This window comes from Mus caroli, unplaced genomic scaffold, assembly GCF_978045245.1.
Source record: "Mus caroli unplaced genomic scaffold, Mus_caroli_1 scaffold_16, whole genome shotgun sequence".
NCBI classification, from domain to species: Eukaryota; Metazoa; Chordata; class Mammalia; order Rodentia; family Muridae; genus Mus; species Mus caroli.
The window spans coordinates 82941546-82966303 of record NW_028227271.1 but is presented as its reverse complement, the minus strand read 5'-3'; the positions used below and the strand labels follow the sequence as shown (position 1 = coordinate 82966303).

The window sequence follows — 24758 nt, the reverse complement described above, 5'->3', positions numbered from 1 at the left end:
CTCTGCCAGAGCTCAACCAATACAGATGTGGATGGACACAGACAAACATTGGACTGAGTGCTGGGACCCCTAAAGGGAAATTTCGGGCAAGTACTATAGGAGCTGATGGGGTTTGCAATCTCATAAGAAGAACAATATCAACCAAACAGACCCCTCCAAGTTCCCAGTGACTAAACCACCATTCAAAGAGTACACAGGGGTAACCATGGCTCCAGCTGGATATGTATCAGAGGGTTACCTTATCTGGCATTACTGGGAGGGGTGCTTCTTGGTCCTGTGGTGGCTTGATGACCCCGGAAAGGGGAATGTTAGGCCTCTGAGTCAGGAGTGGGTGGGAGGGTGGTGAGCATCCTCTTAGAGTCAGGGAGAGGGAGGAGGGGATGGGGGCTTGTAGAGGGGAAAATGGGAAGGGGGATAACATTTGAAATGTAAATAAAGTGACCAATAAAAATAATTACAAATTAAAATTCTATTGAAATTTTCTGTCACTATTAGCTAATTTAATACCACTAGAAAGTAGTTGGTGGCTACAGGAAAGTGGTCTCTTCAGATTCCATATAGCAACTGTTGCGCATTTCTGCTAAGGTCACTTGTATTAACTCTTGAGAGCCTTCCTCATTTCTGGTCTCAGGGAATTCCTAAAGAATCTTCCCATCCCTGACTCCTGGCAGCTGCATATTTCAATTTATTCTCTTAGCTCTCTAAGACTCTCACCTGTCTCTCCCTATGCCTAATCCTAACTCCCTATATCCCTGGCTCTCCCTGCACCCACTGGGTCCCTCTCTCCTTCTGCATCATCTGGGTATTTTGTTTCCCCTTCTATGTGAGAGTGAAGCATCCTCACTTTGGCCTTCTTTAATTTTTAACTTCACTGGGACTGTATGGATATTTTGAACTTTTTGGCTAATACTTACTTGTCAGTGAGTACATGCCATGCATGTCCATTTGGGTCCTTTTGGAACTGTGTTACATTACTTAGGATAACATTTTGTAATTCCATCATTTTGCCTGCAAAATTCATGATGCCCTTGTTCTTAATAGCTGGATAGTACTCTATTGTGTACATATACCACATTTTCTGTATCCATTCTGTGACTGAGGGACATCTGAGTAGCTTACACTTTCAGGCTATTACAAATAAGACTGCTATAAACATAGAGGAGCACATATCCTTGGGAAATGGTGGAGCATTTTTGGGTGTATGTCCAGTAGTAGTATAGCTGGAACTTAAAGCAGAACTATATTTAATTCTCTGAGAAACTGGAAGATGGATTTCCAATGTGATTTTTCAAGCTTGAAATCCCACCAGCAATGGAGAAGTGTTCTTTCTCCACATCCTCATCAACATTTGATGTCACTTGAGTTTGAGTTTAGCCATTCTAATTGGATTGAGGTGAAATCTCATGGTCATTTTGATTTTCAATTTCATGATGATTAAGGGTATTGAACATTTCATTAATTGGTCCTTGGTCATTTGGAATTCCTTAGTGGAGAATTCTCTATTTCTGTACCTCATTTTTGAACTGGGTTATTTGTTTTGGAGTTTATATCCCTGCTGTGTTATTTATATATTTTGGATATTAGCCTGCTGTCAGATGAAGGATAATGAAGATATATTCCCAATTTGTAGGCTGCCATTTTGTCCTATTGACAGTATCCTTTGCCTGACAGATGCTTTTCATTTTTGTGAGGTTCCCAAGTATTAATTCTTGACCTAAGAGCCTGAGCAATAGTGTTCTGTTCAGGAAATTTACTCCTGTGCCAAAACTCAAGGCTTTCTCTAAGTTTCTCTTCTATTAGAATTAGTGTGCCTGGTTTGACATTGGCTTCTTTGACCCATTTGACTGTATTTTGTGTAAAGTGTTAAATATATATCTATGTACATTCTTCTACATACAGATATCCAGTCAGACCACCACCATTTGCTGACAATGCTCTCCTTTTCCCATTGTATGGTTTTGATATTTTTTTTTTGGTCAAAATTCAAGTGTCCATAGGTATGTGGGCTTATTTCTACGTCAATTCAATTGAACTACCTGTCTGTTTCTATACCAATACCATGCAGTTTTTATTACAATAGCTCTGCAGTACAGCTTCATGACAGGGATGGTGATACCTCCAGAAGTACTTTTATTGTTCAGGATTGTTTTGGCTATCTTAGTTTTTCTGTTTGTTTGTTTCTTTTGTTTTGCTTGTTTTTCCACATGAAGTTCTGAATTGTTCTTTCAAGATCTGGGAATAATTGTGCAAGAATTTTGGTGGGGATTGCATTGAGCCTATAGATTGCTCTTTGGTAAGATGTCAATTTTCACCACTTTAATCCTACAGATCCATGGGCATGGGAGATCTGTCTATCTCTGATATCTTTCTTAGTTTCTTCAAAGACTTGAAGTTCTTCTCATGAAGGTCTTTCCCTTGCTTGATTAGAGTTATACCAAGGTAGGTTATGTTATTTGTGGCTCTTATGAGGGGTGTTATCTGCATAACTTCATTTTTGGCCCATTTATCACTTGTGTTGAGGAAGATTACTGGTTTCTTTCAGTTAGTTTTGTATACAGCCACTTTGCTGAAGGTGTTTATCAATTGTAAAAGTTCTCTGGTGAGACACTTTGGTTCCCGGATCCCACCTAGACTAGTCTGTGCAGGTGAGAATGTGGACTACAGAAGCTAACAGCTTCTGGGACAGACCATGTTTCGGGAGGCAGGTCCAAACGCCAGATATCTGTGCACATTCTCTGCAAGAGGAGAGCTTGCCTGCAGAGTGTGCTCTAACCACTGAAACTCAGGAGAGATCTAGTCTCCCAGGTCGGCTGATAGAGGCTAACAGAATCATGAGAGGAACAAGCTCTGACCAGAGACAACTATAACAACTAACTCCAGAGATTACCAGATAGCTAAAGGCAAATGTAAGAATCTTACTAACACAAAACAAGACCACTCACCATCATCAGAAAACACCACATCTACCTCAGCCAGTCCTGGGCAACCCAACACACCCAAAAAACTAGACCCGGATTTAAAGGCATATCTCATGATGATGGTAGAGGATATCAAGAAGAACTTTAATAACTCACTTAAGGAAATACAGTAGAACACAGCTAAAGAGTTACAAGTCTTTAAAGAAAAACAGGAATACACAACCAAACAGAAGAATCCTTAAAGAAAAACAGGAAAGTACATCCAAACAGGGGATGGAAATTAACAAAACCATACAAGACCTACAAAGGGAAGTAGACACTATAAAGAAAACCCAAATTGAGGCAATACTGGAGCTAGAAACCCTAGGAAAGAAATCTGGAACCATGGATGCGAGCATCAGCAATAGAACACAAGAGATGGAAGAGAGAATCTCAGGTGCAGAAGATTCCATAGAGAACATCTGCACAAAAATAAAAGAAAATGCAAAATGCAAAAAGATCCTAACTCAAAACATCCAGGAAATACAGGACACAATGAGAAGACCAAACCTATGGATAATAGGAGTAGATAAGAAAGAAGATTTTCAACTTAAAGGGCCAGCAAATATCTTCAACAAAATTATAGAACAAAACTTCCCAAACCTAAAGAAAGAGATGCCCATGAACATACAAGAAGCCTACAGAACTCCAAATAGACTGGACCAGAAAAGAAATTCTCCCGACACATAATAATCAGAACAACAAATGCACTAAATAAAGATAGAATATTAAAAGCACTAAGGGAAAAAGGTCAAGTAAGGGCAAGCCTATCAGAATTACACCAGATTTTTCACCAGAGACTATGAAAGCTAGAAGATGCTGGACAGATGATATACAGACACTAAGAGATCACAAATGCCAGCCCAGGCTACTATACCTAGCCAAACATTCAATTACCTTAGATGGAGAAAACAAATTATTCCATGACAAAACAAAATTTACACATTATCTTTCCACGAATCCAGCACTTCAAAAGATATTAACAGAAAAAAAATTTAAAATTCAAGGATGGAAATCATGCCCTAGAAAAAAGCAAGAAAGTAATCCTTCAAGAAACCTAAAAGAGGACAGCCACAAGAACAAAATTCCAACTCTAACAACAAAAATAATAGGAAGCAACAATTCCTTTTTCTTAATATCTCTTAATATAAATGTACTCAATTCCCCAATAAAAAGACATAGACTAACAGATTGGCTATACAAAGAGGACCCAACATTTTGCTGCTTACAGGAAACCCATCTCAGGGAAAAAGTCAGACAATACCTCAGAATGAAAGGCTGGAAAAAAATTCCAAGCAAATGGTCTGAAGAAACAAGCTGGAGTAGCCATTCTAATATCTAATAAAACTGACTTCCAACACAAAGTTATCAAAAAAGACAAGGAGGGGCACTTCATACTCATCAAAAGTAAAATCTTCCAGGAGGAACTCTCAATTCTGAATATCTATGCTCCAAATGCAAGGGCAGCCACATTCATTAAAGACACTTTAGTAAAGCTCAAAGCACACATTGCACCTCACACAATAATAGTGGGAGACTTCAACACACCACTTTCTTCAATGGACAGATCATGGAAACAGAAACTAAACAGAGATACAGTGAAACTAACAGAAGTTATGAAACAAATGGATTTAACAGATATCTACAGAACATTTTATTCTAAAACAAAAGGATATACCTTTTTTCAGCACCTCACGGGACCTTCTCCAAAACTGACCATATTATTGTTCACAAAACAGGCCTCAACAGATACAAAAATATTGAAATTGTCCCATGCATCCTATTAGATCACCATGGACTAAGGCTGATCTTCAATATCAACATAAATAATAGAAAGCCAACATTCATGTGGAATCTGCACAACACTGTTGTCATTGATACCTTTGTCCAGGACGGAATAAAGAAAGAAATTAAAGACTTTTTAGAGTTTAATGAAAATGAAACCACAACATACCCAAACTTATCAGACATAATGAAAGCATTTCTAAGAGGAAAAACTCATAGCTCTGAGTGCCTCCAAAAAGAAACTAGAGAGAGCACACACTAGCAGCTTGACAAAACACCTAAAAGCTCTAGAACAAAAGGAAGCAAATTCACCCAAGAGGAGTATATGGCAAGAAATAATCAAACTTCGAGGTGAAATCAACCAAGTGGAAACAAGAAGAATCAACCAAACAAAGAGCTGGTTCTTTGAGAAATTCAACAGGATAGATAAACTCTTAGCCAGACTCACTAGAGGGCACAGGGACAGCATCCTAATTAACAAAATCAGAAATGAAATGAAAAGGGAGACATAATGACAGATCCTGAAGATATCCAAAACTCATCAGATCCTTCTCAAAAGGCTATACTCAACAAAACTGGAAAACCTGGATGAAATGGACAAATTTCTAGACAGATAACAGTCACCAAAGTTAAATCAGGGTCAGGTTAGTGATATAAACAGTTCTATATCCCATAAAGAAATAGAAGCAGTCATTAATAGTCTCCCAGCCAAAAAAAGCCCAGGACTAGATGGGTTTAGTGCAGAGTTCTATCAGACCTTAAAAGAAGATCTAATTCCAGTTCTTCACAAACTATTCCACAAACTATAAGCAGAAGGTACTCTACCCAGTTCATTCAATGAAGCCACAGTTACTCTCATACCTAAACCACAGAAAGTCCCAACAATTATAGAGAACTTCAGACCAATTTCCCTCATGAATATCGATGCAAAAATACTCAATAAAATTCTCGCTAACCAAATCCAAGAACACATCAAAACAATAATCCATCCTGATTAAGTATGTTTCATTCCAGTGATGCAGGGATGGTTCAATATATGGAAATCTATCTACGTAATCCACTATATAAACAAACTCAAAGACACACACCACATGAACATCTCATTAGATGTGGAGAAAGCATTTGACAAAATCCAACACCCATTCATGATAAAAGACTTGGAAAGATCAGGAATTCAAGGCCCATACCTAAACATGATAAAAGCAATCTACAGCAAAACAGTAGCCAATATCAAAGTAAATGGTGAGAATCTGGAAGCAATCCCACTAAAATCAGGGACTTGACAAGGCTGCCCACTTTCTCCCTACCTTTTCAACATTGTACTTGAAGTCCTAGCCAGAGCAATTCGACAACAAAAGGAGATCCAGTGGATACAAATTGGAAAGGAAGAAGTCATAATATCACTTTTTGCAGATGGCATGATAGTATATATAAGTGACCCTAAAAATTCTACCAGAGAACTCCTAATCCTGATAAAGAGCTTCAGTGAAGTAGCTGGATATAAAACTAACTCAAACAAGTCAATGGCCTTTCTCTACTAAGCAGTCTGAGAAAGAAATTAGGGAAACAACACCCTTCTCAATAGTCACAAATAATATAAAATACCTTGGTGTGACTCTAAGGACGTGAAAGATCTGTAAGATAAGAACTTCAATTCTCTGAAGAAAGAAATTAAAGAAGATCTCAGAAGATGGAAAGATCTCCCATGATCATGGATTGGCAGGATTAATATATTAAAAATGGCTATCTTGCCAAAAGCCATCTACAGATTCAATGTGATCCTTATCAAAACTCCAATTCAATTCTTCCACGAATTAGAAAGGGAAATCTTCAAATTCATCTGGAATAACTAAAAACCTAGGATAGCAAAAACTTTCCTCAAGGATAAAAGCATCTCTGATGGAATCACCATGCCTGTCCTAATACTGTACTACAGAGCAATTGTGATAAAAACTGCATGGTACTAGTATAGCGACAGACAATTAGACCAATGGAATAGAAATGAAGACCCAGAAATGAAACCACACACCTATGGTCACTTGATCTTTGACAAGGAAGTTAAACCATCCAGTGGAAAAAAGACAGCATTTTCAAAAAATGGTGCTGGCACAACTGGCAGTTATCATGTAGAAGAATGCAAATTGATCCATTCCTATCTCCTTGTACTAAGGTCAAATCTAAGTCGATCAAGGAACTCCACATAAAACCAGAGACACTTAAACTTATAGAGGAGAAAGTGGGGAAAAGCCTCGAAGATATGGGCATAGGGGGAAAAATTCCTGAATAGAAGAGCAATGGCTTGTGCTGTAAGTTCGAGAATCTGCAAATGGGATCTCATAAAATTGCAAAGCTTCTGTAAGGCAAAAGACACTGTCAATAAGACAAAAAGGCCACCAACAGATTGGGAAAGGATCTTTACCTATCCTAAATCAGATAGGGGACTAATATCATATATAAAGAACTCAAGAAGATGGAATTCAAAAAATCAAATAACCCCATTAAAAAATGCGGCTCAGAGCTAAACAAAGAATTCTAACAGGAGGAATGCAGAATGGCTGAGAAGCACCTGAAAAAAAAATGTGTAACATCCTTAATCATCAGGGAAATTCAAATCAAATGAACCCTGAGATTCCACCTCACACTAGTCAGAATGGCTAAGATCAAAAATTTAGGTGACAGCAGATGCTGGCGAGGATGTGGAGAAAGAGGAACACTCCTCCATTGTTGGTGGGATTGCAAGCTTGTACAACCACTCTGGAAATCAGTCTGGTGGTTCCTCAGAAAATTGGATATAGTACTACTGGAGGATCCCGCAATAAGTCTTCTGGGCATATATCCAGAAGATGTTCCAACTGGTAAGAAAGATATCTGCCCCATTATGTTCATAGCAGCCTTATTTGTAATAGCCATAAGCTGGAAAGAAACCAGATGCCCCTCAATAGAGGAATGGATACAGAAAGTGTGGTACATTTACACAATGGAGTACTACTCAACTATTAAAAAAGAATGAATTTATGATATTCCTAGCCAAATGGATGGACCTGGAGGTCATCATCCTGAGTGAGGTAATCCAATCACAAAAGAACTCACATGATATGTACTCACTGATAAGTGGATATTAGCCCGGAAACTTAGTATACCCAAGATATCAGATACAATTTGCTAAACGCATGAAACTCAAGAAGAACGAAGACCAAAGTGTGGACACTATGCCCCTTCTTAGAATTGGAAACAAAGCACCCATGGAAGGAATTACAGTGACAAAGTTTGGAGCTGACTTGAAAGGATGGACCATCTAGAGACTGCCATACCTGGAAATCCATCCCATAATCAGCCTCCAAATGCTTACACCATTGCATACACTAGCAAGATTTTTCTGAAAGGACACAGATATAGCTATCTCTTGTGAGGCTATGCTGGGGCCTAGCAAACACAGAAGTGGATGCTCACAGTCAGCTATTGGGTGGATCACAGGCCCCCTCCAATGGAGGAGCTAGAGAAAATACCCAAGAAGTAAAGGGATCTGCAACCATATAGGTGGAACAACAATATGAACTAACCAGTCCCCTCCATAGCTCGTGTCTCTAGCTGCATATGTATCAGAAGATGGCCTAGTCAGCCATCAGTGAAAAGAGAGGCCCATTGGTTGTGCAAACTTTATATGCCTCAGTACAGGGGATTGCCAGGGCTAAGAAGTGGGAGTGTGTGGATAGAGAGTGGGGGTGGGGGAGGGTATGGGTGACTTTTGGGATAGCATTAGAAATGTAAATGAAGAAAATACCCAATGTAAAAGAAAAAACAAAAAAGAAAAAAAGTTCTCTGGTAGAATTTTTTGGGGGTCACTTATGTATACTATCTTGTCATCTGCTAAGAGTCGTAATTTGACATCTTCCTTTCTATTTTGTATTCACTTGATCTCTTTAGTTGTCTTATTACCCTAGCCAGAATTTCAAGTACTGTACTTAATAGATAGGAAAAGTGTTGTCAGCTTTGCCTTGTCCCTGATTTTAGTGGAAGTGCTTTAAATTTCTTTCCATTTAATTTGATGTTGACTGGCTACTGGCTTGCTGTATATTTACTTTCTTGTGCTTGCTATGTTTATATCCATGCATTCTCCAAGACTTATATCATGAATGAATGTTGGAATTTTTCAATTTTCATGAATATGTAGCTTTGTTTCTGTTTTTGTTGGAGTCCAGCTTTAAACCAGGGTGATCTGTTAGGTACATGGGGTTATTTTCAATCGTCTTGTATTGTTGAGGTTCACTTTCATGAATGATGGTCAGTTTAGGAGAAGGTTCTATGATGAGCAGTGGTTGGTTGAAAATATCTATAAATAACTGTTATGTCCATTTGAATCATAACCTCTGTTAGCTTTATTATTTCTTTGCTAGGTTTCTGTCTCAATAATCTACCCATTGGTCAGAGTGAGTTGTGGCAGTCTCACACTACTTTGTGTTGTTCGATGTAAGATTTAAGCTTTCTTACTGTTTCTTTTAGAAATGTAGCTATTCTTGCATTTGTGACATAGATATTGAGACCCGAATTGTCTACTTGGTGAATTTTTCCTTTGATCAGAATGAAGAGTCCTTCCCTTTCTGATGACTAAATATCAGAAATATAACCTTTGAAATGGTACTGATGTTGGTTGTAAAAGCATGACTTTGTTTTCAGCCAGCATCACTTCCATTAAATCATTGATTGCTAAGAAACAGAGGCATGGAGAGGGGGTTCTGAGAAAAGGGGGTTTTGGTAGCTTTGAAATGACTCGAAGTCAAATTGTGGAACCAAGCTGACAACCTGTGTTCTGTTTGCTCTTCAATGAGATCTCTCCATCTATGTCCTGCTTGCCTGCTTGTGTGTGTGTGTGTGTGTGTGTGTGTGTGTGTGTGTGTGTGTGTGTGTGTGTGAGTTTGCCAAGCAGTTCTCTCTTTTTTTTCCAAAAATTTCTCTGGATACCTCATCTCCTGCAGAACACTTGTCCAGTCTTTTATTTGAAATATCAATCCAGTCATTTACTTCAGGTTTTTCTTTTGATTATTTTTATGTCTCAATATCCTATGACCCTACCCTTTGATTCTTAGGAGAGATTCAGCATATATTTTTTTCCCTTCACATTGCAAAATAATTCAGAGACCTCTCTGCCTTTGATAAGGTCCCAGTGGTTAACTAGTTGGGTGGGGCGCTGCCTTGAAATTACCATTTCTGCCATACCTGGGCTTAATTTCACTCTGTCCTAGGCTGACCTTAAACTCAGGAATCTGCCTGCCTTTGTATCTTTCTGACAAACTGGCTCATAATGTAGATTTCTTTGTTCCTTTAAATTCATGAAACTCCTCATAATTCATAATGCATTCTTATATTTTGTATAGTTAAGAAATTATATATATATGGAACTCATTTATGTAGACCTGTTTCCCATAGGCTTAAAGGCTTCCCAGTGTTTACCATTTTGCTGAAACATAGCCACACCCTCAACTCCTGGACTCTTGCGGTTTCTAATTACCATGAAGTCCTTAAGGTTAGCAGGGAGGCCATTCCTGGGAGGAATGTGAAAATATGAACATTATTATGCAAGCAAGCTTTATACCCACAGCTGCTATCAACATCTTTGGAGGTTCACACCAGGGCCCTATTCCAAGGGCAGGAAACACTTCACTCTGTTCCCACCAGGGCCACACTGGACTCAGCAAGTGATCTCCTGTGACTATGTCTTAGCTCCACCAAAAAGTTCAAGAAGGCCTCAGCTTTGATAGTGTTCTATCCAGATTTACCTATACACGGCAAATTTTTTTCAAACATCCTCAGAGAAACAGAAAAAAAAATACTGATTATCAAATATGGAAGACAAGCTTTGACATTCATTTTGGTTTCATACAGTTTCAGTTAGATTGAAGAAACAAATTCAAGATACCTACTGTGTAACATGGTGAGTGTAGTTAGCAATGTGCAAATGTTTTCACATAGTGATAAACCAGAGTAAAAAATTCAAGGACTTTGAATAGGTAGCTTAGCCTTGTTTACTTTAGACATGTTCAGAAATGTTTCATTTTCTACAGCTATTAATGTTCTTATTGTATGTAAGCACCTTGTATTTCCAAGGGCTCCTACATATAACACATTTTATCTTAGATATAAACATAAAGCAGGGCCATCCATATCCTTTGAACCATCACATCTGCATCCATTATTGGGTCATTAGGAGAAATTTTTTCTTGAGTTTTAACACATGTATTGCAAAAAGATAAGAGAGAAAAATCAAAGTGAGACCTTCTAGCTAAAGGCACTGTTGAGAAAAATAATTTACTCCGTTTCAATTGTTTATTTCCATACCAGTTTTTAAGGTAGATTATTAGATCAGTAATTAAGAAATGTACTCAGAGCCAGGGCAGGTGGGTTCCTGAGTTCAAGGCCAGCCTGTTTTACATAGTAAGTTCCAGGCCAGCCAGAGTATCATGAATGGTGAGACACTGTCAGGATAAGCAAAGAAAAAAACAAGAAATAAAAAAATAAAGGAATAAAGGAAAGAAAGAAAGAAGGAAGGAAGGAAGGAAGGAAGGAAGGAAGGAAGGAAGGAAGGAAGGAAGGAACTTCTACTCAGGCATCTTGTCAGATTATACCACAGGAGAATTGCGTGAATACTTGTAGTGATAAAATATTGATATAATGATGGTTCCTATTAGACATTACTTGCAATTTCTTGGAATTGTCTACAATTCACATATTAAATGATACTATATCACAATTTTTTCTTGTATATACAGCTTGAAATGCCAAAGAACATCTCAAAAGAAAAGTAAAAGATACTGTATTTCTACAATGTTATTTCTTATTTAAAAAATAGTATTTTTTTATAGTACAGAGAGAAGGAAGATTTATTTCTCAGTCCTGACAGTCAACTGCCTGTTTGATGTTTGCATTACTTTAAGAGAAATATGTTTAGATCCATGTGGTATGCAATGTTTAGTTATAAATGAATTTCTCTATATGAATATATATTTGTATATATATATTGTATTATATATATATATATATTTATGTATCATTAGACATTTCTACAGAGCATAATATAACCGATCTTTTTTTCTGCTTCTGAAGACTTTTGTCTGTCATCAACATTTAATTTGTTATGATTTATGACAACTTGTCTACTTTTTTATTTCTAACTAAGGATACTGATATTGAACAAATAATTTATAGAGTTAATGTAAAGTGCTTATGAGCTACTTAATTTACACTTATGAATAGGTAACAGTAAAAATGTCCTATTGTTCTTAGTACCTATATCTACGCACAATTCTCAAAAAATGAGAAAAGGTAAAAATAATTTTGTTTGGCTATAATGGTTTATTTGGCAAAACTATGTAATTAATTGGGACTGGAGACAAAGAGGTCCTCTCCTGTTATTGAACATTTCAACTATTTCAGATCATTTTTGCTTTCTCTTTGTCTTTAATATTATTTCCTAATTAAAGACTTCCTAATGCTAATAGGCCATTCTTGCTTTGCAAATTGAAGTAGCAGATAATTTAGCAGCCTCTAAACCTTTTAGCTTCTTTATCAATATTTTAATCATGAAATTCAAGCACCCACAATGAGGATATGAGCTAATGTAAATGGTACTCAATATTTTTATGGTATGCAAATCAATACAGATATTGTGGTGCCTTTCAGCTCAGTGATCTATGTACTAGAAACAGGCAATGCTTTTAAAATGTACTTGAAATACACACCAATTACAATGAATATGGTTACCTACATTTTAAAATTTGTTCACATGTTACATTTTATATACATACATTCCTTATACACAAAATATTAATTGATACAAAAAAGTTGCATACATTCATGGAATTCAAAGAGATTTCTCATGTATGTTCCAGTTCATCATAAAATCAAGCTAACCATAATTATTTGATTCATCTCAAGTGTCTGTTTTATAACTTAATGAAGCTTTCTTCTATTTTTTTGAAGTATAAAGCACACTATTTTATTATTTATGATTACTGGTTCTGCAATAGTGAACCAGAAGTCTTTGTTTCTGTGTAATTGAAATTCAGTAAGCACTAATCAAATTTTTCCTTCCTAAAGCATCTCTAGACTTCTTATAACCATCGTTAAATCTTCACCTTTTGTGAGGTTGATAGCTTGATGACATATGTATGCTAGTTCACTCGGTATTTATCTTCCTTCACATGGCTTATTCCACTTAACACAATGAAATCTAAGACTCTGTTTTCCTTCAAACAAAAGGACTCCAGGATTTTTACCTAGACCCTTGGTATCACACTATGCTTCTGTATGTATTCTCTTTTTCCATTCACTAATTGATGATTAAGTGAATTCTTTCCAATTCTTGGTTAATGACAGTAGGACTTAATGAATCAAAAGTGTGCATTTCTCTTCAACATGCCATACTCTTTTCTTTACGAGTGTACCACTTCACAGTAAACTTACCACAGCACAGGGTTCCTTTACATTTTCATTTTTTTAAAAAAAGAAAATTTGTACTGCTAGAATGAAGTGGTACGATCATTGTTGTTGGTGGTTCTGAAGTGTTCTCCTTTTTTGTCTTCTTTGCTTATATTTCTATTCAATCTTTATACATTTTCAGTCTTTATAGCCGTTCTTCCTGGATTGAGAGCATGTCCCACGTGGCTTGGAGTTGAAAGAATACAATATTTTGATTATGCCCTTTAAGAAATCCTGAGGAGCATCTGGATTCAAAGCATTCATAGAACAGTCAGCTTACAAAAGTATACAAGACCCAAAAACCAGCAAGTATGACTTTTGTCTCTGTAAAGGCAAATGACATTGTGTTATTTTGCAGGTGCGTATGTGCTGCAGGTGAAGGCCACAGATGCAGATGATCCTACCTATGGGAACAGTGCCAGAGTTGTTTACAGCATCCTTCAGGGGCAACCTTATTTCTCTATTGATCCCAAAACAGGTAAAGTTTTACTTTGGTCAACATTATCACCACTCAGTCAAATATTTAAACTTTAATCTGGGAATCAAGAATTCCTATTCCCACCCACTCCTGCTTCTGGGTGGGTTGGGGAGCAGGGCAGGAGGAGGTTATAGGGGACTTTAAGGATAGCATTTGAAATCTAAATGAAGAAAATATCTAATAGTAAAAAAGAACTTCCTATTCCAAATCCAGAAATAAAGAGTCAGTGAACCACTGTATGGCAACAGAAGTGGGAATTGTATGACCGATGGATAAATGTTTTCCAAATAGGTCCAAATTTCTTAGCGAGGAGTGCTTTATCTTATTTTTAAAATTTTAATTCATTTCTTCTCTTCACCATTCTAAAAAAAAAAAAACATTTTATTTGTTTCATGTCACATTTCTCTGTTGTGTTCAATTTTATTGTTTAAAGATGACACAGATACATCTGTGATTTATTTTGTTATTTCCATATGTATTATGGAGAGCTGGTTTTGAGAAATATAGTAGATATGCTTGCAGTAATATCTGCATCTGACTCTTTCAGCATTTGCAGACTTGATGAACCAAGAACACTGGTTCTTTTAAATTTGTTCTTCTTAGGCAGACCTTTTTCCTGTTTGTCTTTTTTTCTCTTCTTTTCATTTCTTTTCTTTTCTCTTTTTCTTTCTTTCTTTTTAAAAAATTTATTCTTTAATCATGTGGTTTGTTTTTTGTTTTGTTTTGTTTTGGTTTGGTTTTGTTTTTTCCAGACAGGGTTTCTCTGTATAGCCCTGACTGTCCTGGAATTCACTTTGTAGACCAGGCAGGCCTCGAACTCAGAAATCCGCCTGCCTCTGCCTCCCGAGTGTTGGGATTAAAGGCCTGTGCCAACACACCCGGCTCTTATTCTTTAATCTTGTATTACAGTCTTTGATTTATTCCCCTCCTGGTTGGTCCGCTCTCAGACTGTTCCACATCCCACACCTGCTCCCCACCATCTCTCCTGTCTCCAAGAGGGTGTCCCTGACCCTCTATCCCAAGAGACCTTCCCACTCCCTGGGGCTCTTGGGGGGGGGGTTAGGTGTATCTTCTCTGACTGAGTTCAAATACAGCAGTCTTCTGCTGAATATGTGTTGGGCGTCTCATATCAGCTGGTGTATGCTGTCTGGTTCTCTCAGTGTCTCTCAGTGTATCTCTCAGTGTCTGAGAAATCTCTAGTGTCCAGGTTAGTCGATATAGCTGGTCTTATAGGGTCATCTTCCTCCTCAGCTTCTTCCAGCTTTTTCCTAATTCAACCACAGAGGACACAAAATTCTGTGCATTGGTTGAGTGTAAATATCTGCATCTGACTCTTTCAGCTGCTTGTTGGGTCTTTCAGAGGGTAGTCATGATAGGTCCCTGTTTGTAAGCACACCATAGCCTCTGTAATAATGTCAGGCCTTGGGGCCTTCTCCTGAGTGATGGGTTGGGTGTGTTTTGTGTGTTTCGTTTTGTTAGTTTATAAATGAATTTTATATTTCAAAACTAGATATAAATAAGTGGGATATTAGAGGCTTAAACATACACACATGACCAATTTATATATTGGCTTCATTTTCTTTATTCATTTTCTTTTCTTTTTCTGTCTTAAGTGAGAGAGATCAGACAAAAGGTCTCTATTTAGTAAGTCAACACTCAACATTGAGTAAAGTCTCCAGGCTTTGGTCCTATTTGAATGAAATGAAGTCTCCCTTTCAAACTTTCTGGTTATAAATGCTGATTTTTCTTAAAACGACTTAGACATGTCACAGTTAAAGAGGAACTTCGAGATGACACTGATTAAATCAATTATCTACTGTATGTTAAAATAGATTTCAAAATAAATTAATACTATTTTATATGGTAGCTTAGTATTGTATAAAAATTCTAAACATGCTGTAGGGAGTAAATCTTTAATTTAGTAATTCATATTAAAATCAAATATTTTTATTCTTAAGGCTATAATATAAATGCATTTCTCCTTAGGTTTTCTCCCTCCATGGCCTTCCGTATACTTTTGAATATTCTTTTTCAATTTTACTACCTCCTTTTCTACTAATTTTTATGGTGTATATATAAGCAAATATGTAAATACATACTTTCTTATATATAACCCACTCAGTCCATATAATGTTACTTGATTTTAACGCTGATCATTTGGCACTGGCCAACTAATTATTGTGCTTGTCTTGGGGCATCCACCTTTTTCTCTCCTACTTTTCCTCAGTTCCTGATGTAAGGTTGAGAACACTTGGGCTTTTCCCTATTTTGGTATGTTCATAAGTATAATTCTTGCTTTAATCAAAAATTTAAACTTATATGTTCAAGTATATTCATTATACTTTATTTCCTTTATTTGAGAATTCCATACATCCGCATAAAATGCTTTAATAAACTCTGCCTGCAACCCCTTTATTTCTTACCCTATCCTCCCCACTTTTCTTCTGCCACTCATTATGTGCTTGTGTGTGTGTGTGTGTGATTGTTTGTCTCTCTCTCTTCCATTGTTTTTCCCCCTTTTCTCTCCATCTTTCCCTTTCTTCTCCTGTCTCTCTCTATGTCCTCACTGAGTTCACTTAGCTCTGTCTGTATACATGCTTTCAACTAATCATTTCAAAATCTAATTTCTAATATTGTAGTAAGATACAGATTAAGTAATGGTTAATCAAATGTAAATGTTGGCAAGAACCCTAAAGCCAATTGATGTTGTTCAAATAATGTAGACTTGTAGAACTTTCAAATTTTCCGGCCAACTGTATATAAAATTTTCTTCTCAGTTTTTGGTAGCCTAGTCAATCACTATTTGACACGGGTAAGCATTAACAACGTCAGAGCAAGTCCAATGGTTGCTTCTGTAGGACCAAAAAAGTGTGAAATACCACAAGAACATTTTATGACATTGAAAGATCTTTTTAAAGTGATAGTTGAGGAGGGAAATGGGAAGTGAGCATGACTTTATTTCATTGTATGAATGTGGAAAAAATTGCAATAAACACATTTTCAGAGAAAATATTTTAAGTTATTAAATACAATTCAGTTGTTAGGATGAGTGTGCCGTGTGTGTGTGTGTGTATGTGTGTGTGAGTACATTCATGAACACAGCAGTATGTATGTATGGAAGTCAGCGAAAACATTTTGGGAATAAGTTCGTTCTCTTCTTCCAAAATACAGTGCGCGGGGATTAAACTAAAGCCATCAGGCTTGACAACAGGCAGTTTTATCTTATATACCATCTCATTGGTCAACTTAAGGGAAAGAGTTAAGTTATGAGAGGACAGACGGTGGGGAATTAAGAGCCAGATGCCTCATGCTTAAGTGACTGAATAATGGAGAAAAATGTCCACAAAGTTGTTTTATCAGGGAATATGAGAGAAAATATGGAAGACTATACAGTGATATCATTTTAAGACAGTTTCTGGATTTTAAGAAAAAAAATCACATACATTGGTAGATTAAAAATGTATACTTAAAGAGGAAAATAATTCAGGGAGTTCTTTGCACTTTTCTCTATACTTCTCAGTGTAAAGATTCTCAGATATAGAACCATAGGTTTGTACAGCCTGACAATGAGGAAAACTTATGGGAAGAATTCATCTCTCCTCCTGGAATCCCTTTGTGCTATATTTTCTTATAGATTTATAGGCCTGTTCCAATTTTAACTTAATGAAAACCATGACCACAAATGAAAGCATTGATGTTATCTGATGCTTAGCTCCTTGTAGCCCCTAAGGAACATTCCACAGAGACACAAAGACAATCAGAAAGCACACTTGGTGTGGTAGAGTAAGAGAATCCACATCTTGGAGATGTGGGAAAAATCCCACAGAGTGAGTGACTTACACAAACTCATATTACATTTTCAGGAAAGTCTGACTTCTTAGTAAGGAAAGAATCATTGTAGGTGAGACAGATGGAAACAATATTTGACTAAAAAATACATAGATTTTAGGAAAATATGAATTGGACACATTAAACAAGCTTTAAAAATCTATCTTCAAAATAATAACACAGAAATACAATTATGTGCATAGAATAAAAAACCTTCTTCTAATATAGTTATTATAAATGGTAGATAAATTCTATTTCATATAAAAGTGCTATTTTTCATTTGAAAATGCATGTGTTGCATGGCTGCATAATCTTGTATTTATAATTTTATATGAAACTATATATTTAGAGGTAAAGGTGAATATCTTCTGGCATCAGCTGCATAATAGATTTCATAAGAATTGATTTTCACTGGAGACAGAAGTCTTGCTGTAACAATACCTCAGACCACTAGACAGGATAGGAGTAGGTGATGAGGCACTTCATTAAGAGAATGAAAACTAGCTCTTCGTGAACAAAAGCCATTAAGAAGACCTTTTGTCAAATTTATCACCTTGTGGTAGATAAGAAAAAAAATAAAAAAATCAAGGATAATTGCAATTTCTCAGAAATAGTCCCCATTTGTTCCAGCTATGTAGCTACCTTTTATGATTCAGTTTGCTGTTATTAAATAAAATGCATGAAAACCTAAATTTTTGGTACTTGAGTGCAGAAACCATTTAAAACAATTATTAAAGAAGGAGTCCCATGAAAACTTTTGGTACCTAAATATTTAGAAAGAGACATATGCACTCATTATTTATTCAGTTGAAAGGAGAAGGTGAACTCTGTATTAATATTGCTTTCTGATTTGCATTCCTAGTTCTGCTTTCTCAGTGAGTCCACTGAGCTTGTATATAAGAAGCTTATGTATAAGTATAAATGGACATTAAGGTAAATTGAAACAGCCTATTGAATAAACCAAGAAAAATAGTACTCATAAAATTCTCTTATTTCCAATTTATTTGCCTTAAAAAATAAGTAATTTTCTTTAAATATATATTTGTTTCTTTTCCTTAAACTATTAGTAGTAATTTAAAATCAAGATTGGGGTGAATTTTAACAATATCTTATGATTGCATCTCTCATATTTTATTTATGTGACAATAACATGTTATATTTACAAGTAATTCTAGTTTAAATTCTGTTTCTGGGACAAAATACCTTGGCCAAAAATACAACTTAAAGAAGACCAAATTTATTTTCTCTTCCATTTTCAGACTATGTTACATCACTGAGAATAAGCCAAGGCAGGCACTTAAAGCATTACATACTCATTCCAAAGCAAGGGAGGATAACTTCAGGGATCCTTGCTTTTTTTTTTTCCCTCTGCTTATGCTCAGAAAGATTTCTTCAGTTTTATAAAATTCAAGTCCTGTCCTATGGGGTAGAGACACCCACAGTACGCTGGGTCAATTACCACAACAGGCATGTCTACATATTACCCTGATGTAAATAACTCCTATATTATAATCTCTACCACTGTTTTAAATTGTGTCAAGATGTCACTTTAACACCAGGTACCACAGGTGTATAATTTCACAATATGGAAGGAAAAACTATAGTCTAAAAAAGTAAGCAATAATATTACATAATCTAACACATCCCATTTACTTTATTTAAGTGCTTTCATTCTCTATTGTCTTAAAATATTTGTAATATAAAATTTACTATTTTAATTATGCCAAGTGCAATTTATCAACATAGAAACCTTTATGAATAACTACTACTACCCACTGCCTCTAGAACTTGGTGGTCAAATATTTTAAAGTGTGTACAATTAAAATAATGTGTCTCGCTGGGCAGTGGTGGCACACTTCTTTAATACCAGCACAGCACTTGGGAAGCAGAGGCAGGCAGATTTCTGTGTTCAAGTTCAGCCTGGTCTACAGAGTGAGTTCCAGGACAGCCAAGTCTACACAGAGAAACTATGAGCCAGAAACCAAAAATGTAAAAAATTAAAAAAATAATTTAAAATTATAATGTGTCCCCTCCCTCTAATTTTTCATTTCTGCTGATTGATTTAAATTATCATAAAATAGTAAGAAAGTAACTGTAGGATCTACTTGGTTTCTTCTTTTTTCTATTGCTGGTATTTTATAGCATGTTATTGTCCCTACCTCAGAAGTCATCTCAAGAAATCTGATAAAGATTGCCTAGATATGGAGACTTTCCTAAGAAAATTGGTCCTGAGTGTATCTCTATCCCTTCATCAGCAAGTCTCAAGACTGTTTCCAAAATAAAACTTACCCTCATACCATATCTATTATTTATTTTATAGCTTTATTAATCTATTATTTGGCAATTTCACAAGTATAAGACATAGTCTGATGACTTTTCCCCTCCACCCTATGTTATTTTCTCATCCAGTCAACCCTACTCCGTCCCTACACATATTTTTCCCACATTCATGTCATTGTTTTCCTTTGTGGTTCACTCAACTCAGACATGTCTGTGGCCATGGTTTAGAAACAATCTGTTGGAGCCTGGTGAGCAGGGTCAAGAACAGGAACAAAACTGAAGAAGATGACAATGACTGTGCCTCTGTCAGACTGACAAAATATCCCAGACATAGTGGTTCAGCCCTTCTCCAGATATTCTGGCTCTTATATTTCTCCTATGTCCTTGGTAGTATGCCCTGAACTTCAGAGTCCTTCCTTTCTTTTCTTTTCTTTTCTTTTCTTTTCTTTTCTTTTCTTTTCTTTTCTTTTCTTTTCTTTTCTTTTCTTTTCTCTTCTCTTCTCTTCTCTTCTCTTCTCTTCTCTTCTCTTCTCTTCTCTTCTCTTCTCTTCTTTTCTTTTTTCTTTAAACTAAGCATTATTGACCTCACAGTTTGGAACAGACCAAACTCTATATGCATTCCCTGTCATTTGTTGTTGAAAAAGCTTCTCCAGGATGACATACTTTGTCTACAAGGTTGAAAGTTGATGCTTAGAAGGCAGCTTTCATGCTTTCAATTGTCTTAATTCCTTTACATTCCCAGGCTAGCATTGCAGCAAAGGCCACACTCTATTCATTGAGGCAGCGCTTTATGTATTATATGAGTACTTACAATGCTTTACTGCCTGAATATTGTCTCAGTGTCAGTCATTCATAGAGCTTTACAGAACTCAGATATCTACATTAATGGTGGTAGGGTAAATAATAATTCCTTTCATCCATGACAATAATTAAAATTTTACTTAGTATATAGTAGCCACTCTTTTATATATTCATCTGAATGAGTGCGATAATATGAAACATTAACAGAATATTGATTATGAACATGCAAGTGCAAGAAAGTAAATGGACGTAAAACTATATTAAGAAGCCAAAATTTGTGTCAAGGATATACCCTTAAGCAAAAAATTCATTTCTTTTTCTTTCTCTTTGTTATGTACAGTTTTCATTCTGGCAGATGATTAAGGTAGCTATATAAATGATGTAGAGAAAAAAGTTATATAAGCACTGAAGAAAATGAATGTTTATATAGCAATTTGACTAAAGATAATTCTTGCTCAATGCTATTACCAAGCAAGCACAAGTGTCCAAAATATGCAATTATCTAGAAAATGTGAGCATTGCCCTTCAGATCGATGTTGCATAGTGTAAGAAGGCAAGAACACTGAGGTGCAGAGCTTAAAAGTCTTAGGTTTAAAAAATACTGAAAATAAAGTATCAGAATCCTGAGCTGAAGAGAAGACAGATTGGATCAAAATGGTGTCAGTACCAATTCATGAATAAAGCATTAGGAACAAAAATGACGGATGTCTTTTCTGTAACTATTTCCTGCCAAGTGCCAGACAAAATTCTCATGTTGCAGTTCAATATGCATTAGCAAAAGTATAGCAATGGGTAAGAAAGTAGATGGTGGCAAGAACAGATATATGGATGTATTCTGGGATACTGATTTAAAACCTATATGCAGTATTGATGGCTGATATTTTATTATTCATATACTTTTTTATTTAAGATATATCTTAACACTATCAAAGTCATATGTGATTAATAAAGGTTCTTCAATCTCTACCTGTTACAACTCTGGACTACCTATTGGAAGTTGGTTTAAATTTTTTAAATCACCTTCGAAATGATTCCGAAGTTCTTATAATCTTTACCAGGAATAAATATTTAAAGTAGCTCCTATACCTGGATACAAGAATATAAATGACTGCCATATGTTAACATATATATGGGATATAAGATTCAAGACATTATGATCAATTAATTTATTCATCGTCCAGTCATTCCTTTCTTCAGTCACATACTAATTGTGATCAAGCATATAATATTTATCTCAAGATTCTAAATATAAAATATTTATACTTAGGCATAAGATACTTTTCTTGACAGTGGATTACCTTCATACAAGGAGTCTCAAAGAGTCCTCGAGAGTAGTACCTAATGAAAACTAAGCGAGTGGGAGGGGATGGAACACATTAATTAGCATAATTAGGCAGAGTCATGAAAGGCAAAACAAGTGATGAAGAGGACATATTTTATGTATTTTTAAGTTAAGCAGATTGTTTATTGCAAAAACTACAGAGTTGAGACAAGAGCAGTCTTTGTAATTATATACTGAGCTCAGTTTAACTGCCTAAATTATTCTATGGGCTCATTTTAATCTAAAGGTTTTAACATTTTCTTCAATTGAACATATAGATGAGGCCTAACTTATATGATTTGGGGAAAGATGACCTGTCATTTTCTTGTTTTAAGGTACGGTGGTGAAAATAAAAGATTAAGTCACATCCTAACTTTAGGATAGTAGTTCTTTTCTTTTCTTTTCTTTTCTTTTCTTTTCTTTTCTTTTCTTTTCTTTTCTTTTCTTTTCTTTTCTTTTCTTTTTTTTTTCTTTTCTTTTCTTTTCTCTTCTTTTCTTTTTTAATTAGGTATTTTCTTCATTTACATTTCCAATGCTATCCCAAAAGTCCCCCATACCCTCCCCCCCACCACTCATAATAGTTATTTTCTTTTTACAAGATGATTTTATCGAATGTTTCGCAGTTAGTAAATCTAGACATAAGATTTTCTTTTTTTTCTATTTCAGTCTAATTAGGTCAGGCGACCAGTCGGTTTGTGATGTTGATTCTGTGTTATCACTTTCCCCACAAGGTGTCATTAGAACAGCATTGCCAAACATGGACAGAGAAGTCAAGGAGCAGTACCAGGTCCTCATTCAAGCAAAAGACATGGGAGGACAGCTCGGAGGACTTGCTGGAACTACAATTGTCAACATCACCCTCACTGATGTCAATGACAACCCACCTCGATTCCCAAAAAGTATGTCACCTACCTGTTAAGCATGTTTGCAAATGCGTCTAGAAAGAGTATTGAGCCATCAATGTTTTATTTTTTTCTCTCAGAAAATATACCTTGATTATGGTTTCCCCTCCCTCTCACCCTCCCAGTTCCTCTCCATCTTTAACAACCCTACCATCCAGATCCACACTCTAATTCTTTATCATTAGAAAACACAAGCTTCTAAGAGATGACTATAATATATATATATATATATATACCCTGCTATATTTATATATTAAAAAAATTTTAAAAAAATCTCCAAATACTATTAATCTTTAGGAAGCAGGTTATAGTGGATTAAAAATGTGTGTCTTGTAGATTTAAATTTTCAAGGAAATAATGCTTAGTGCTATGCTAATAGAATAGACTATAATTGTGTAATCACACTCATACTATTAAAGTGAATAAAAATTCCATTCTAACAATGCGCTAATTTACTGGCATAATGGTTTGTTAACTAACATATGCTACACGAGTTTCTATATTATACAATTGTCATACATGGATTTTGTGACTTATTTTAGCAAGTACATTTGTTGAACAGTTTTTAGATATTTAGTATCTTTGAAGATGTTGCTATGAACATTTCTTCCATTCTGATATTTATCTCATTTTAGACTTACAATAGGTGAGAATTGCTTTACTTTCTGGGATAATGGAATGATTCTCACCTATTTCTTCTCTATTACTGTATCCCTTGTTGAAAATGATGCTTTTCACTCATGCTCCCTCCAGTTTCCTCTTGAGTGTTGCATTTAACACCAGTTGGTACACCCTCTCCTCATTTTCTGTTGTATTTGTGAGGATTATTTCTGTGTTCCACAGAACTAGGACATTATGGCTAGGGAGTTTCATTCATGAAACACTAGGAATTCATTAATCATTATGTAGTTCATTGCCTGATAAGTTGTAAATAAGGTAAAATGCAGAGCATTTTTCTGCTTTATACTTCTGTGCCTCTGTGTTTACGTAAGGAAGTAAGTTATGATGGCAGTATTTCTTTAATTAGATGATTTGTTCCTTTTACATTTTTCTGCACTTTAACTGCATTGTCAGAGCCGCTGTTAAAAATCAGAGTATACTTTCTTTTTGCATAGCTTTTAATTCATAATCAATAGGAATCCAGTAGCCAAATATTATGAGTGGCAATTAGAAACAAGAACACTGTAATGCACACTAATTAGTTCAATTTAGCCATCCATTACATGTACATATTTCAAACTGCTCTGCAATCTATGAAAATGATGTACATTTTTTCCATCTCAATTTTTAATTAAATAATTAATTAAATTTTTGATTTATACTTTGAACTATATAGGATAAGTCATTACTGTATAGAATGCTATGATTAACAAGATGGAAAGGCTTCAAAGCATTCTTTTTCACGTCACTCTGCTACTACAAGGAACAAAAAACAAAGAGAATCATACAGTGCTTTTGCTTCTCTGATTAGAGTCTTATTTACTAGTTTTTTTGTTTTTAACAGTAAAAGCTTTTGCTTATCCTACATACCATCCCTTGTTTTTAGATCTCCTTTGTTCATTATTTCTTCTCTTTCCCCATTCCTTATTTTCATCTATCCTTCCTTCATTTTCTCCCATTCTTCTTATATGTGGCATACTGTAATAACTTGAACAAGTCCATTTACAAAGCTGCATTTACATTAATAACTTACAATTAAGGACATGGCTACTGTTTGAATCTTGTGCACAGAATTTGCTCCATGATCTTATTCACATATATGAAAAACAAGAGTTTTCCAGGCAGACAAGAAAAGCCACTGTCTGTGGAAAGACGCAGTCCTAGGGGGTGATTCTAAGTTTGGACCAGTACTCAGACAGACAGCCTGGGGCAACATGATGTGGAGGGGTTGGAATGTTAGCAGTGCTGTCTGTGCTAAGTGAAGCAGGATGGCA

General features: G+C 35.7%; 1 protein-coding gene across 3 annotated transcripts in view; it reads left to right on the top strand.

Annotated features, from left to right (window-relative positions):
* Cdh12 (cadherin 12) overlaps window positions 1–24758 on the top strand; it is a 1114520-nt gene that overhangs the window by 981131 nt on the left and 108631 nt on the right. For all 3 annotated transcript variants that reach the window (XM_029469979.2, XM_029469980.2, XM_085831367.1), the window contains 2 exons: window positions 13573–13692; window positions 22654–22821. In XM_029469979.2, coding sequence (XP_029325839.1) covers window positions 13573–13692; window positions 22654–22821 — 288 coding nt within the window. The remainder of the gene's footprint in view (window positions 1–13572; window positions 13693–22653; window positions 22822–24758) is intronic.